Here is a 16189-nt window from a genome sequence, read left to right as displayed (position 1 = left end):
TGAAGTTGAGATAGATTAGCAAGCCGTTATTAATATTCTTCCTATCATGCTACCGAATTTAACATTATTTTTGATGTTGCATTTAAATTTTTGGCCAGAAAGCGAATGGAGCGTAAACCAACCGAGCTGAGAAGTGCCGAATCGAAGACATATTAAGCGTCTCTCTCGGATCTTCCTATATACATAAATTAAGTTGAATCGAAAAAATCAGAACTTCTAACGGAATAGTCATATTGTCCCTAAGAGTGGGCTTAGTCATACGCTCAGCACAACATCCTTTGCAATAATGGAGCCGCCACAGAAATGATTGTCATTTAAAAGCACTGAAACCTCATATGGGGTTTTCTGAGTGCCGGGAAGAGGTCGCTGATGAAGACCGTGCTGGGACACATGCGGCTTCGACAAACACCGACAATGTGACTCGTGTGTGCAAAGTTTTGAACTCAGACCGTCGACTAAGTATTCGTTTAATTGCCCAGACAATCTTTAAATTTAACCATCACAATAATATACAGTCTTCTGCTTCATTTATAACTGTAATTATTTAAATGTATAATAATACAATAAATTTAAAGTTTATTAGCCGTTTCAATTATCCACGAACGCTCGGCTGCAATATCAGTGAAGACAGCTGGATTACCTTTGTTGCCGCAACCGTAACCCCATGAAACCAAACCGACCAGCTGATTATCAACCACTAATGGATCACCAGCTTGACCATTACAAGCTTGCAGATTGCTAGCAATGCCACACAACATGGTATTCAACACTTCATCCTCACTGTACTTATAGTCACCGGAACCGCATTCCTCGGCGTCAATTGTTCTCACTGCAACATCAACGAGACTGTTGTTGGCTGCCCAACCGGTTACCACTCCTTTGGCACCATTTGCCGGCAGTTCGCTGGCTAACTCAATGGAACCACTTTCCACTGATTCGGCCAATTTCAAAACGGCCACATCGTTCTCCATGGTGACAAAATCAAATCGCGGATTGAAACTTTTTGCCGCGATTTCTACGATTTTTTCGCCATTATTGACACCGACAGCCAATTGGGAAGCATCGTAGAAAGCCAAGCATTGCGCAGCAGTCACAACGGTATTCTCATTAATTAAAGCACCACCACAGATTATCGGTGAACCATCTTTACCTTGTATTGAGACAAGGTAGGGATGCGCTTGTATGGTTGTCGGGACACCACCTTCAATATTGGATGCGAATGTATTACTAGAGTATGCTAAGATCACTAGCAGGATAGTGCAAGCAAATAACTGCGCCATTTTTTTTTTTGACAGAGAAACTATTTTGAAGTCACTATAGTTAACTTCAAGGCTTAAGTCTGTTAATTATGGTGTTAAATGATCAACTATGCCCTACTCGATAATCGTGTGCCCTTATATACCTTCATAAGCGTCCAATATTTATTGTGTGTGCTGTATAAACTGTTTATAGTGAATGCAGTTAATTGAGAACAAACGTATTTACTGCAATTCGATGTTTAACTGATTGTTCCAAACAACAGATGTAAATATATCATCACTAGAACACTAGACACGCGCTGTGTGGCTACATTGTTGAGTGCAGGTGTTCTATCGTCTATTAAGTACTTACGTAGTAGCTAAAGTTGCGTTTCTTTGCTTGGATCGTACGTCAGTTAATTCTAATATATAATAAGCAGATTCTAAGGTTGTTGTTCATCAGAAAATCAACGAAAACACAATTCGGGAAAAATACACTGTTATCAAAGACTACAATCCGCATTATCTTAAAGGAGCAAGGTGGAATAGCATAAGCTTATTAAATAATCACTAGATCGGCTTTCGTCGAATTTGAGTTATTGAAACCATTGTCAGCTTCAAAGCAACATTGTCTACATTAGTTTAATTTAATATGTTATGTGGCCCTTGAGATACTCAGTAACTCATATTACTTACTAATAAGTTTTTTACTGAATCATTTAAGAATCAGGTGACAAATGAATTACAAAAACATTTTATTTTAGATATAAACGCATTTTATTTAATTAAATTTTGTATGGAAAAAAAGTAACTCCATTTTACAAGGACTTTGCCGAGCTGGAGATCCACGATGCCAAAGATGGGATATCAGTGAAGACAGCTGGATTGCCCTTGTTGCCACAACCATAGCCCCAGGAAACCAGACCAACCAATTGACTGTTTGCAATCAAAGGACTTCCGGGTAAAGCGCCACAAGCATTTGCGTTAGTCGCCAGTCCGCACAACATTGAGGATAAGATTTCATCTTCACTGTACTTGTAGTCGCCTGAACCACATTCCGAGGTGCCAATGACAGTCTCCGCAATATCTACCAAGTTGTTGCTGGCGTCCCAGGAGGTCACCACACCACTAACTCCATTTGTTGGCTGTTCGGTGGCCACTGCGATAGAACCAACGCTCACTGCTTCAGCCAATTTCACGAGGGCCACATCATTCTCCATGGTGGTGAAGTCAAAACCGATATTGAAGGTGCTGCCGGCAATTTTTACGACTTTAGCGCCATTGCTAACACCGACCACCAGTTGTGATACGTCGTAGAAATTCAAACACTGTGCGGCAGTGACAACGGTCGTTGTATCAATTAAGACACCACCACAGACTTTTGAGCCATCAGAACCTTGTAGGGAGACGATATACGGATGTGCTGAAATTGTGGTGGCTACACCACCCTCAGCTCCATCAGCGTTGATGTTCGAAACGCAGGCGGCGATCACCAGCAAAACACTAGAAATGTATAACTTGGCCATCTTTATATGAACTCTAGTTCTCTTAATGAAGCTCAGCGATTAGTTCTTAATTTCTTTGGTGTCGAAATCTCAACTATAAACTATTCGTTTTTTCTTGCCCTTATATACGCTCCAAAACCTCTACGCGCTTCTAAGCATTGTTTATTTTGTCTGCCGAAGGGGGAAAGAGAGACAGAGTTTGGCTCAATCGGTAAGCAATTATAGCGTTATCTGTTAAAATTACTAAAAGATTATACAACATATTTGTTTATTTTATTCTAAATTGAAAAATAAGTTAAATTTCGCTGTAGAATAAGATGTACATACATTTATGCTATGGTGGTCGAAAAAGTGTTTTCGTACTTAATAAATAAATAAACAAATATGTACGTTTTGTTCGACCTCTTTTTGCCATTTTTCCGCTAGATACATTATTCCATCAGTGTAAAGCTTTCATCAGTGTAAATCGAAATTTCGAATCCAGAACGGAAGGGAGAGAACCAGTGTTGTGTTACATGAACTGATACAGTATCGTTTCCGTAAACTTCGCAAATTTCATTGGTAGCTGAGCATTCTTCCCTTTTTTATACAAAAATTTTAAAATATAGCGAATTTCTTCATTATTTTCACTCATTTTTGAACAGTCGTAAACTTTTTTCAACTTTCCCGAATTCAATTTTAAAATGAAGCTTAAAATCTCATCTTTCCAACACTAAATGATTGGTAGAACTGGAGATATACGACTTCAACGACATCTATTGACAAAATGCGAAAAGACTTTTTCGACTACCCAATATATATGAGCTTTTATTCACTTCTCATAATAACGAGTGTAAATTTTGTCTCTAAATTTTTACACCAATATGTCTGCCTTCACTCGTCGCCAGGATATATGGGTTTTTTTGGAATATTTCCTTATAATAATAAAAGCAGCTAAAGTAATAAAATGAAGAGGAACAACATCAATAATAAAGGTTTTGATGCAACAAATTTGAAGTCTAAATACATTTTTCAAAGAAGTTTTAAAATGGAGACTTCCATTATATAATATAATGTAAATATATCGATCAATCTAGGTATTTCTGTTACACAATGTATTTCGTTAGGCAATCGCATAAAAGTGTTTTCCTGTGCCTGCCGCCGCTCGGTACATCCCAATATCTTATGTAATACAGATAGTATTAAAATAGAACTAGCGGCCGCAAATTATGTTACTAAATTTAAATTATTTTTGTTAAATTTTTCTGCAAATAACAATGTCATTTCGTTTCACAAGTAAACATAAGCATTTTCCCTTACTTGCTCCAAACTAACGATATACAACTGTGCAAATAATAACTCAAACCGTAATTTGTGTGTCAATTCAACCTGAACTAACTAAGCAATTAATAATGAAATAATATGAATTGCTTTTTGTTTACTGTCTGTTCGCCCGTTCGTGCTAGCGATAACTTGAGTCAAATTTATGTTTGGATAATTGCCACGCGCTCAAAATGCCGTTAAGCGAAAAACTGTAAATAGGTACAGTCGTACCAAAAATTAAGATACAAAACTGTTTTTTGGTCTAGTGAAGTATGGAGCGGCACTTGTAGATGGAAATTTTTTAAAACTAAGATTGACTCCACCCAATCTGCCAAAATCTTATTTTAAACACAATCTGTGAAAAATGATAAAATCGGTTGATAACCAGGCCAATACCCCATGTAACGGTAATCGAACCGCAACCCCTCCCATATAGTTTTTAAAATTTGAAGCATCAATAAAGTTATCGGAATATAATTTTACACAAATAATCCCCTCAGGGGACATCTTCCTACAGATTATAACAATTTTGTTCACCTAACGGTTTTGCGTATCATCTAAAACTAAGCCAGATATATATAGGGTTATATATTGTAGTCAAAAAGCCTTTTCGTATTTCTAATCTAACCTCAACTTTGTTTATATTTATAGTGAACTTTAATGAACCAAATACGCACCATTTTCGTTGACTACTTTTTGCCATTTTTTCGCCAGAGACATTATTCCATTAATGTAAAACTTTTCTGGTTTCCCGGCGAAAAACTGCGACAAGTAATTTTCACAAGCTTCTCTTGAAGCCCACTTTGCTGCATTAAGAGAGTTATGGATTGACCGAAACAAATGGTAGTCCGATGGTGCTAGGTCAAAGCTATATGGTCGTTGCAACCAAGCTCTCAGAGTTTTTGCCAAGTCATCAAAGATATGTGTGATCTAGCATTGTCCTGATGGAAGACGAAGTCCTTTCTGTTGATCAGCTCTGGCCGTTTTTTCGATTGCTTGTTTCAATGTCATCAGTTGTTGACAGTAAAATGTAGAATCAATCATTTGACCAGGCTAGAGCAGCTCCTAGTGGATGATTCCCTTCCAATCCCACGAAATACTCAGCATAACCTTTCGAGGTGTCAATTTGTTAAGCTTCACCATGCTTGGACCATGATCTTTTTCGCCTAATATTGTCGAATTTGATCCACTTTTCGTCTTGTGTTACCATTCGCTTAAGAAATGGGTCGATTTCATTTCGTTTCAGCAAAGAATGGCAGATGTTAATTCGGACCATGTGGTACCCAAACATCGAACTTACTTTTGTAGCCAGCCATTTTTAAATGATTCAAAACCGTTTGATGATGAATGTTAAGTTCCTTAGCAATGTCATGGCTGCTTATGTGACGGTCCTGGTTAATATTTTCCATAATTTAATCGACTTTTTCAACGATAGATCGACCAGAACGAGGTGCATCTTTCAAAACGAAATTTCCAGAACGGAAGCGAGCGAACCATTGTTGTACTACACGAACTGATACAGCATAATCTCCATAAACTGCACAAATTTCATTGGTGGCTTGCGTGTCATTCTTTTAATTTTTATAAAAAATTTCAAAATGTAGCGAATTTCAGCATAATTTTCACTCATTTTTGAAGAGCTGTAACTTTTTTTCATCTTCCCAGAATTTAATTGTAACAAAGGTTGAGATCGGAAGTTTACCCCGTCCACTCTCCTTATAACGGTATTGTTAAAAACTATTAAAAGGGCGATAATTCCATAACTAAATATGACCGAGACATAATTATTTTTTTAATTTTTTGGGGCGAGAGGACTGTACGAAAGCCGGGGTAAAAATTGAACGATGGACGCGGCACAGCCTTCTTCCCATATAACACATTTTTAAATCCCATGTGACTCTTTCCTTTCCCGCGTACATATCATGAATCAATTAATATAAAATGATAAAACTTTGCAAGAATAATTTCTTTAGAGTATGCCACTTTGTGACCAAAAATTGTCGAAATCCAACAAAAACTGTTCATGACCATAGGTAATATTTGAGCCCCACTACCTTTAGTTTAGTTTTTACCGCAAATATCGGCCAATGGGTGAAATATATAATTGAAATTCAGGGAGACTATTCTCTTGACAAAGATATGTCTTCACGTAAAAAATGGGTTGACCCGTGTCAACACTTCCCTTAGCTCCCATATGTATGCCTATCTAACGATTTTCGAACTTCCAGGTGACTTTATACCTCATGTAACGGCCAACATGTGAGTTATCTCTAATGAAATCCGTATTTTACTTATAACAAAGTAATTTCATGCCCAAAATGGATAAAATTGGGCGAAAATTAGACCTATCCCCATATAACAAACATATAACATCCGTGTGACTTTACTCCATAAGATTGGTGATGGCACCACGGTAATTCCCTGGCTTTGACTCTTGCAATTTCAATAGTATAAAATTTTCGATTACACCCGAACTTAGTCCTTCTTTACTTGATAATTTATTGGATCGGTCACTAAGAAATTTCGTTAAGATGACAACAGCAAATCTTATTGAATTTTTTCGATGAAGGAAAATCGAAAATAGCTATTTTATTTGTGATTATCTAATGGAAAAAATGCAATTCAAAGAAGGCGAAAATTATGTGATATGTACGGAGAAGATGTGTTGACCGAACGCCAATGTCACAATTGGTTTGCAAAATTTCGTTCCGGCAATTTCGATCTTGTAGATACACCACATCTTGGAAGAACTTTTGAAGCCAATATGGATAAAATAAGGTTGTTGGTCGATGTAAATTGGCGATAACAACTCGTGAGATTTCCAAAAGATTAAGTTTGTCTAATGCGACCGTTTACAAATACATGAAACGTCTAGGATTGATTTCGAAGCTTGACATATGGGATGCTCACGTTCTTACACAATGAATGAATTTGCTTCGACGCATTAACGACTGTGATTGCGCATTGTTACTGCCGACGCTTGATTACAAGAATGTATAGCACAAAAGATTATTGTCTTAAAAGCATGAACCAGTTCAATCCACTTCGAAGATCGACAGTCACCAAACAAAGATAATGTTGTCTGTTTGGAATGATTTCAAAGGAATCGTTATTTGAGCTTTTGTCCCTTTATGTGTAACTCATATTACTAAATGATGAGTTTTTTGCTGAATGAATTAAGAATCAGGTAACAAATGAATTATAAACAAAATTTATTTTAGATATAAACTCATTTTATTTAATTATATTTTATATGGAAAAAATCTCCATATTACAAGGACTTTGCCGAGCTGGAGATCCACGATGCTAAGGATGGAATATCAGTGAAGACAGCTGGATTGCCCTTGTTGCCACAACCATAACCCCATGAAACCAAACCAACCAATTGACTGTTTGCAATCAAAGGACTTCCGGGTAAAGCGCCACAAGCATTCGCGTTAGTCGCAAGTCCGCACAACATTGAGGATAAGATTTCATCTTCACTGTACTTGTAGTCGCCTGAACCACATTCCGAGGTGCCAATGACAGTCTCCGCAATATCTACCAAGTTGTTGCTGGCATCCCAGGAGGTCACCACACCACTAATTCCATTTGTTGGCTGTTCGGTGGCCACTGCGATAGAACCAACGCTCACTGCTTCAGCCAATTTCACGAGGGCCACATCATTCTCCATGGTGGTGAAGTCAAAACCGATATTGAAGGTGCTGCCGGCAATTTTTACGACTTTAGCGCCATTGCTAACACCGACCACCAGTTGTGATACGTCGTAGAAATTCAAACACTGTGCGGCAGTGACAACGGTCGTTGAATCAATTAAGACACCACCACAGACTTTTGAGCCATCGGAACCTTGTAGGGAGACGATATACGGATGTGCTGAAATTGTGGTGGCTACACCACCCACAGCTCCATCAGCGTTGATGTTCGAAACGCAGGCAGCGATCACCAGCAAAACACTAGAAATGTATAACTTGGCCATCTTTATATGAACTTTAGTTCTCTTAATGGAGCTCAGCGATTAGTTCTTAATTTCTTTGGTGTCGAAATCTCAACTATAAACTATTCGTTTTTTCTTGCCCTTATATACGCTCAAAAACCTCTACGCGCTTCTAAGCATTGTTTATTTTGTCTGCCGAAGGGGGAAAGAGAGACAGAGTTTGGCTCAATCGGTAAGCAATTATAGCGTTATCTGTTAAAATTACTAAAAGATTATACAACATATTTGTTTATTTTATTCTAAATTGAAAAATAAGTTAAATTTCGCAGTAGAATAAGAATTACATACATTCATGCTATGGTGGTCGAAAAAGTGTTTTCGTACTTAATAAATAAACAAACAAATATGTACGTTTTGGTCGACCTCTTTTTGCCATTTTTCCGCTAGATACATTATTCCATCAGTGTAAAGCTTTCATCAGTGTAAATCGAAATTTCGAATCCAGAACGGAAGCGAGAGAACCAGTGTTAGGTTACACGAACTCATACAGCATCGTTTCCGTAAACTTCGCAAATTTCATTGGTAGCTGGACATTCTTCCCTTTTTTATACTAAAATTTCAAAATATAGCGAATTTCTTCATTATTTTCACTCATTTTTGAACAGTCGTAAACTTTTTTCAACTTTCCCGAATTCAATGAAGCTTAAAATCTCATCTTTCCAACACTAAATGATTGGTAGAACTGGAGATATACGACTTCAACGACATCTATTGACAAAATGCGAAAAGACTTTTTCGACTACCCAATATATATGAGCTTTTATTCACTTCTCATAATAACGAGTGTAAATTTTGTCTCTAAATTTTTTCACCAATAAGTCTGCCTTCACTCGTTGCCAGGATATATGGTTTTTTTTTTGGAATATTTCCTTATAATAATAAAAGCAGCAAAAGTAATATTATAAAATAAAGAGGAACAACATCAATAATAAAGGTTTTGATGCCACAAATTTAAAATCTAGATACATTTTTCAAAGAAGCTTTAAAATGGAGACCTCCATCATATAATATAATGTAAATATATCGATCAATCTAGGTATTTCTGTTACACAATGTATTTCGTTAGGCAATCGCATAAAAGTGTTTTCCTGTGCCTGCCGCCGCTCGGTACATCCCAATATCTTATGTAATACAGATAGTCTTAAAATAGAACTAGCGGCCGCAAATTATGTTACTAAATTTGAATTATTTTTGTTAAATTTTTCTGCAAATAACAATGTCATATCGTTTCACAAGTAAACATAAGCATTTTCCCTTACTTGCTCCGAATTAACGATATACAACTGTGCAAATAATAACTCAAACCGTAATTTGTGTGTCTATTCAACCTGAACTAACTAAGCAATTAATAATGAAATAATATGAATTGCTTTTTGTTTACTGTCTGTTCGCCCGTTCGTGCTAGCGATAACTTGAGTACAATTTGTGTTTGGATAATTGCCACGCGCTCAAAATGCCGTTAAGCGAAAAACTGTAAATAGGTACAGTCGTACCAAAAATTAAGATACAAAACTGTTTTTTGGTCTAGTGGAATATGGAGCGGCACTTGTAGATGGAAATTTCTTAAAACTAAGATTGACTCCACCCAATCTGCCAAAATCTTCTTTTAAACACAATCTGTGAAAAATGATAAAATCGGTTGATAACCAGGCCCATACCCCATGTAACGGTAATCGGATCTCAACCCCTCCCATATAGTTATTAAAATTTCAAGCATCAATAAAGTTATCGGAATATAATTTTACGCAAATAATCCACTCAGGGGACATCTTCCTACAGATTATAACAATTTTGTTCACCTAACGGTTTTGCGTATCATCTAAAACTAAGCCAGATAGATATAGGGTTATATATTGTAGTCAAAAAGCCTTTTCCTATTTCTAACCTCAACTTTTTTTATATTTATAGTGAACTTTAATGAACTAAATACGCACCATTTTCGTCGACTACTTTTTGCCATTTTTTCGCCAGAGACATTATTCCATTAATGTAAAACTTTTCTGGTTTCCCGGCAAAAAACTGCGACAAGTAATTTTTACAAGCTTCTCTTGAAGCCCACTTTGCTGCATTAAGAGAGTTCTGGATTGACCGAAACGAATGGTAGTCCGATGGTGCAAGATCAAAGCTATGTGGTGGATTCCACAGCATCTCCCAGTTTTTGCCGAGTCATCAAAGATATGTGTGATCTAGCGTTGTCCTGATGGAAGACGAAGTCCTTTCTGTTGATCAGCTCTGGCCGTTTTTTTCGATTGCTTGTTACAATGTCATCAGTTGTTGACAGTAAAATGTAGAATCAATCATTTGACCAGGCTAGAGCAGCTCCTAGTGGATGATTCCCTTCCAATCCCACGAAATACTCAGCATAACCTTTCGAGGTGTCAATTTTTTGAGCTTCACCATGCTTGGACCATGATCTTTTTCGCCTAATATTGTCGAATTAGATCCACTTTTCGGCTCGTGTTACCATTCGCTTAAGAAATGGGTCGATTTCATTTCGTTTCAGCCAAGAATGGCAGATGTTAATTCGGACCATGTGGTACCCAAACATCGAACTTATTTTTGTAGCCAGCCATTTTTAAATGGTTCAAAACCGTTTGATGATGAATGTTAAGTTCCTTAGCAATGTCATGGCTGTTTATGTGACGGTCCTGGTTAATATTTTCCATAATTTAATCGACTTTTTCAACGATAGATCGACCAGAACGAGGTGCATCTTTCAAAACGAAATTTCCAGAACGGAAGCGAGCGAACCATTGTTGTACTACACGAACTGATACAGCATAATCTTCATAAACTTCACAAATTTCATTGGTGGCTTGCGTGTCATTCTTTAATTTTTTATAAAAAATTTCAAAATGTAGCGAATTTCAGCATAATTTTTACTCATTTTTGAAGAGCTGTACTTTTTTTCATCTTCCCAGAATTTAATTGTAACAAAGGTTGAGATCGGAAGATTACCCCGTCCACTCTCCTTATAACGGTATTGTTAAAAACTATTAAAAGGGCAATAATTCCATAACTAAATATGACCGAGACATAATTATTTTTTTAATTTTTTGGGACGAGAGGACTGTACGAAAGCCGGGGTAAAAATTGAACGATGGACGCCGCACAGCCTTCTTCCCATATAACACATTTTTAAATCCCATCTGACTCTTTCCTTTCCCACGTACATATCATGAATCAATTAATATAAAATGATAAAACTTTGCAAGAATAATTTCTTTAGAGTATGCCACTTTGTGACCAAAAATTGTCGAAATCCAACAAAAACTGTTCATGACCATAGGTAATATTTGAGCCCCACTACCTTTAGTTTAGTTTTTACCGCAAATATCGGTCAATGCGTGTTACATATAATTGAAATTCAGGGAGACTATTCTCTTGACAAAGATATGTCTTCACGTAAAAAATGGGTTGACCCGTGTCAACACTTCCCTTAGCTCCCATATGTATGCCTATCTAACGATTTTCGAACTTCCAGGTGACTTTATACCTCATGTAACGGCCAACATGTGAGTTATCTCTAATGAAATCCGTGTTTTACTTATAGCAAAGTAACTTCATTCCCAAAATGGATAAAATTGGGCGAAAATTAGACCTAGCCCCATATAACAAACATATAACATCCGTGTGACTTTACTCCATAAGATTGGTGATGGCACCACGGTAATTCCCTGGCTTTGATTCTTGCAATTTCAGTAGTATAAAATTTTCGATTACACCCGAACTTAGTCCTTCTTTACTTGATAATTTATTGGATCGGTCACTAAGAAATTTCGTAAAGATGACAACAGCAAATCTTATTGAAATTTTTCGATGATGGAAAATCGAAAATAGCTATTTTATTATCTAATGGAAAAAATACAATTCAAACATGTGTTGACCGAACGCCAATGTCATAATTGGTTTGCAAAATTTCGTTCCGGCAATTTCGATCTTGTGGATACACCACATCTTGGAAGAACTTTTGAAGCCAATGTGGATAAAATAAGGTTGTTGATCGATGTAAATTGGCGATAACAACTCGTGAGATTTCTGAAAGATTAAATTTGTCTAATGCGACCGTTTACAAATACATGAAACGTCTAGGATTGATTTCGAAGCTTGACATATGGGATGCTCACGTTCTTACACAATGAATGAATTTGCTGCGTCGCATTAACGACTGTGATTGCGCATTGTTACTGCCGACGCTTGATTACAAGAATGTACAGCACAAAAGATTATTGTCTTAAAAGCATGAACCAATTCAATCCACTTCGAAGACCGACAGTCACCAAACAAAGGTAATGTCGTCTGTTTGGAATGATTTCAAAGGAATCGTTTTTTGAGCTTTTGCCCCTTTAAGTTTAACTCATATTACTTAATGATGAGTTTTTTGCTGAATGAATTAAGAATCAGGTAACAAATGAATTATAAACAAAATTTATTTTAAATATAAACTCATTTTATTTAATTATATTTTATATGGAAAAAATCTCCATATTACAAGGACTTTGCCGAGCTGGAGATCCAAGATGCTAAGGATGGAATATCAGTGAAGACAGCTGGATTGCCCTTGTTGCCACAACCATAACCCCATGAAACCAAACCAACCAATTGACTGTTTGCAATCAAAGGACTTCCGGGTAAAGCGCCACAAGCATTTGCGTTAGTCGCAAGTCCGCACAACATTGAGGATAAGATTTCATCTTCACTGTACTTGTAGTCGCCTGAACCACATTCCGAGGTGCCAATAACAGTCTCTGCAATATCTACCAAGTTGTTGCTGGCGTCCCAGGAGGTCACCACACCACTAATTCCATTTGTTGGCTGTTCGGTGGCCACTGCGATAGAACCAACGCTCACTGCTTCAGCCAATTTCACGAGGGCCACATCATTCTCCATGGTGGTGAAGTCAAAACCGATATTGAAGGTGCTGCCGGCAATTTTTACGACTTTAGCGCCATTGCTAACACCGACCACCAGTTGTGATACGTCGTAGAAATTCAAACACTGTGCGGCAGTGACAACGGTCGTTGTATCAATTAAGACACCACCACAGACTTTTGAGCCATCAGAACCTTGTAGGGAGACGATATACGGATGTGCTGAAATTGTGGTGGCTACACCACCCTCAGCTCCATCAGCGTTGATGTTCGAAACGCAGGCAGCGATCACCAGCAAAACACTAGAAATGTATAACTTGGCCATCTTTATATGAACTTTAGTTCTCTTAATGGAGCTCAGCGATTAGTTCTTAATTTCTTTGGTGTCGAAATCTCAACTATAAACTATTCGTTTTTTCTTGCCCTTATATACCCTCAAAAACCTCTACGCGCTTCTAAGCATTGTTTATTTTGTCTGCCGAAGGGGGAAAGAGAGACAGAGTTTGGCTCAATCGGTAAGCAATTATAGCGTTATCTGTTAAAATTACTAAAAGATATATATATAAAATAAACAACATATTTGTTTATTTTATTCTAAATTGAAAAATAAGTTAAATTTCGCAGTAGAATAAGAAGTACATACATTCACACTAGGCTAGTAGAAAAAGTGTTTTCGTATTTCTAATCAAACTTCAAGTTTTTTTATATTTATACTAATGAATAAATATCGAATGTGTATGTGTGGTGTGTGTGGTCAACCACTTTTTGCCATTTTTCCGCTAGAGACATTATTCCATCAGTGTAAATCGAAATTTCGAAACTTCATGGACGGAAGCGAACGAACCATTGTTGTGCTACACGAACTAATACCATATCCTTTCCGTAAAGTTCGGAAATTTCTTTGGTGGCTTGCATGGCATTCTTCTCTATCTTCGGTTAAGTGTTCCACCAGCATAATTCGAGACCTTATATAAGTGGGATGGCTTGCCAAAAGCTTTTGCAGCTTCAGGGGGCTATTAAATATTCCAGGTTCCGGTTCCCGGTCTGTGAGAACCTTCACCTAAAAACAGGATGTCACAAACAATTTGTACCAGTTTTTTCCTTTAAGGAGCAACAATTTTATGAGCAAAAAATCAATCTCTTGTCATCTGGCGGCACTTCGAGATGTAAAGTTACAAGTTTTTGAATCCTTTTAAAGTAAATTTTTTATATTCTTAATTTTAAATAATTTTTAGTAAAAGCTAATTATAAGGGCTTTAAATATATATTGTACTTTATTTTGAAGTTTAGTTATTATAATTTCTACGCCGAATCATTTTGTTACTACATTTCTAACATTACAATTTATTAGTGCGTGCACACTTTGTTTTTCTTTTTTATTTGTATTTAATTTTCTCTTTTTATTTATCTCATTTTCTACATTTATTTAAAGCTGTGTTTAGTGAAATAATTTTAATGTTTCAGTGCATCTAAAACTGTTTGCTACATTGTTTCTCACACTGTTTGGTTTTGAACTCAGATATTTTTCTCAAACAGGATTCGAAAAGTTTCAACAATATGAAACAAAACAATTTGACTGTTGGCAGTCTGAACCAGTACGTTCTGAAATGATCAGTCGGTCTCTAACCGGCCTTTTAGGAGTAATAAGTAATAAAGGGAGGGTAATTTTGCGAAGAGACCACTCCTGAACTCGATGACATAATTTTTTTTAAAATTAAAGATTTATGATTCGCGAAATTCATGTGAATGAAATGATATGATCTAACCAAGGAATAATAAAACATTTTTATTTTAGTTACAAGCTCAGTTTATTTAATAGAATTTTCAAATGCAAAAAATAGCACAATTCTACAAGGCCTTTGCAGTTGACTTTACCCACGATTCTAAAGATGCAATATCAGTGAAAACAGTTGGATTGCCTTTGTTGCCACAACCATAGCCCCAGGAAACCAAACCGACCAATTTCTTGTTTGAAACCAAAGGACTTCCGGGTAAAGCGCCACAAGCATTCGCATTAGTCGCCAGTCCGCACAACATTGTGGATAATATTTCATCTTCACTGTAGCTGTATTCACCTGAACCACATTGCGCGGTGTCAATGACAGTCACTGGTATATCTACCAGGTTGTTGCTCGAGTCCCAAGTGGTCACCACACCACTAACACCGTTTGTTGGTTCTTTCGTGGCCAATTTGATGGTTCCAACACTCACTGCTTCGGCCAATTTCACTACGGCTACATCATTTTGCATGGTGGTGAAGTCAAAACCGATATCGAAAGTGCTATTGGCAATTTTTACAACTTTAGCACCATTGCTAACACCGACCACCAGTTGTGTTACGTCGTAGAAATTCAAACACTGTGCTGCGGTGACGACGGTTTTTGAATCAATTAAGACACCACCACAGACTTTTGAGCCATCGGTACCTTGTAGTGAGACGATATACGGATGTGCTGAAATTGTGGTGGCTACACCACCCACAGCTCCATCAGCGTTGATGTTCGAAACGCAGGCAGCGATCACCAGCAAGAAACTAGAAATGTATAACTTGGCCATCTTTATATGAACTTTAGTTCTCTTAATGGAGCTCAGCGATTAGTTCTTAATTTCTTGAATTTCGAAATTTCAACTATAAACTATTCGTTTTTTCAAGCCCTTATATACTCTCACAAAAGTACTGCACGTTTCTAAGCATTGTATATTTTGTCTGCCGAAGAGCAAAAGAGAAACAGATGTTTGCCTACAACGGATTATATAATAGTTTATTTTAATCGAAATAAAAAAAGAGAGTCAATTTAACAACAACATATTGAGGCGTTAACCAATTTTCATAGTAACGGGTGTACAATTTTGTCGCCAATTTTTTATATCAAGAAGTCTGCTTCGATTTTTCCCCAGGAAATATGTTTGGCTTTAAGCTTGCGCCTATAGCCGCATAGCACCCCACTTCGAGATAGATATATGCTATATATATATAAATGATCAGGATGGCGAGACGATTGACTGTCTGTCTGTCCGTTCGTGTATGAAATCAGTAGATAATTCTGTTCACTCCCCATATAACGGTACTGTTAAAAATTACTTAAACTGCGTTCAATCAATGACTAAATATGCCAGAGACATTAAAGTTTCCACCCCAGATGGTATAAGATTACTTTATGGGAGCCGATGAAAAAATTAACTCTGGGCCTGGCACCACCCACTTTTAGGTGAAATCACATACATCGCGACCCACACAACCGATTTCGACTAAATTTAGTCCGTGGCATTTCCCTA

General features: G+C 37.0%; 5 protein-coding genes across 5 annotated transcripts; all 5 read right to left on the bottom strand.

Annotated features, from left to right (window-relative positions):
* Nucleotides 1–517: 517 nt before the first annotated feature.
* Nucleotides 518–1381, bottom strand: LOC105228386 (trypsin theta). Its single transcript, XM_011208203.3, has one exon. It carries the CDS (start codon nucleotides 1278–1280, stop codon nucleotides 570–572), a length of 711 nt encoding a protein of 236 aa, XP_011206505.3. The 5' UTR covers nucleotides 1281–1381; the 3' UTR covers nucleotides 518–569.
* Nucleotides 1382–1991: 610 nt separating this feature from the next.
* Nucleotides 1992–2855, bottom strand: LOC125777843 (trypsin-like). The gene has a single exon (XM_049453759.1). The coding sequence runs from the start codon at nucleotides 2762–2764 to the stop codon at nucleotides 2057–2059; it is 708 nt and encodes a 235-aa protein (XP_049309716.1). The 5' UTR covers nucleotides 2765–2855; the 3' UTR covers nucleotides 1992–2056.
* Nucleotides 2856–7240: 4385 nt separating this feature from the next.
* LOC125777841 (trypsin-like) lies at nucleotides 7241–8118 on the bottom strand. Its single transcript, XM_049453757.1, has one exon. The coding sequence runs from the start codon at nucleotides 8022–8024 to the stop codon at nucleotides 7317–7319; it is 708 nt and encodes a 235-aa protein (XP_049309714.1). The 5' UTR covers nucleotides 8025–8118; the 3' UTR covers nucleotides 7241–7316.
* A 4336-nt stretch (nucleotides 8119–12454) lies between these two features.
* LOC125777842 (trypsin-like) lies at nucleotides 12455–13332 on the bottom strand. The gene has a single exon (XM_049453758.1). It carries the CDS (start codon nucleotides 13236–13238, stop codon nucleotides 12531–12533), a length of 708 nt encoding a protein of 235 aa, XP_049309715.1. The 5' UTR covers nucleotides 13239–13332; the 3' UTR covers nucleotides 12455–12530.
* A 1364-nt stretch (nucleotides 13333–14696) lies between these two features.
* LOC125777845 (trypsin-like) lies at nucleotides 14697–15556 on the bottom strand. Its single transcript, XM_049453761.1, has one exon. The coding sequence runs from the start codon at nucleotides 15467–15469 to the stop codon at nucleotides 14762–14764; it is 708 nt and encodes a 235-aa protein (XP_049309718.1). The 5' UTR covers nucleotides 15470–15556; the 3' UTR covers nucleotides 14697–14761.
* Nucleotides 15557–16189: the final 633 nt, after the last annotated feature.

The sequence above is a fragment of the Bactrocera dorsalis genome, chromosome 3 (genome assembly GCF_023373825.1).
Source record: "Bactrocera dorsalis isolate Fly_Bdor chromosome 3, ASM2337382v1, whole genome shotgun sequence".
Lineage (NCBI taxonomy): Eukaryota > Metazoa > Arthropoda > Insecta > Diptera > Tephritidae > Bactrocera > Bactrocera dorsalis.
Note: the sequence above shows the minus strand (reverse complement) of the source record. Positions and strands in the feature narration are given on the sequence as shown.

Coding starts and splice junctions, on each gene's coding strand:
- LOC105228386 (XM_011208203.3), bottom strand. CDS start 1,280: ATGGCGCAGTTATTTGCTTGCACTATCCTGCTAGTGATCTTAGCATAC.
- LOC125777845 (XM_049453761.1), bottom strand. CDS start 15,469: ATGGCCAAGTTATACATTTCTAGTTTCTTGCTGGTGATCGCTGCCTGC.
- LOC125777841 (XM_049453757.1), bottom strand. CDS start 8,024: ATGGCCAAGTTATACATTTCTAGTGTTTTGCTGGTGATCGCTGCCTGC.
- LOC125777842 (XM_049453758.1), bottom strand. CDS start 13,238: ATGGCCAAGTTATACATTTCTAGTGTTTTGCTGGTGATCGCTGCCTGC.
- LOC125777843 (XM_049453759.1), bottom strand. CDS start 2,764: ATGGCCAAGTTATACATTTCTAGTGTTTTGCTGGTGATCGCCGCCTGC.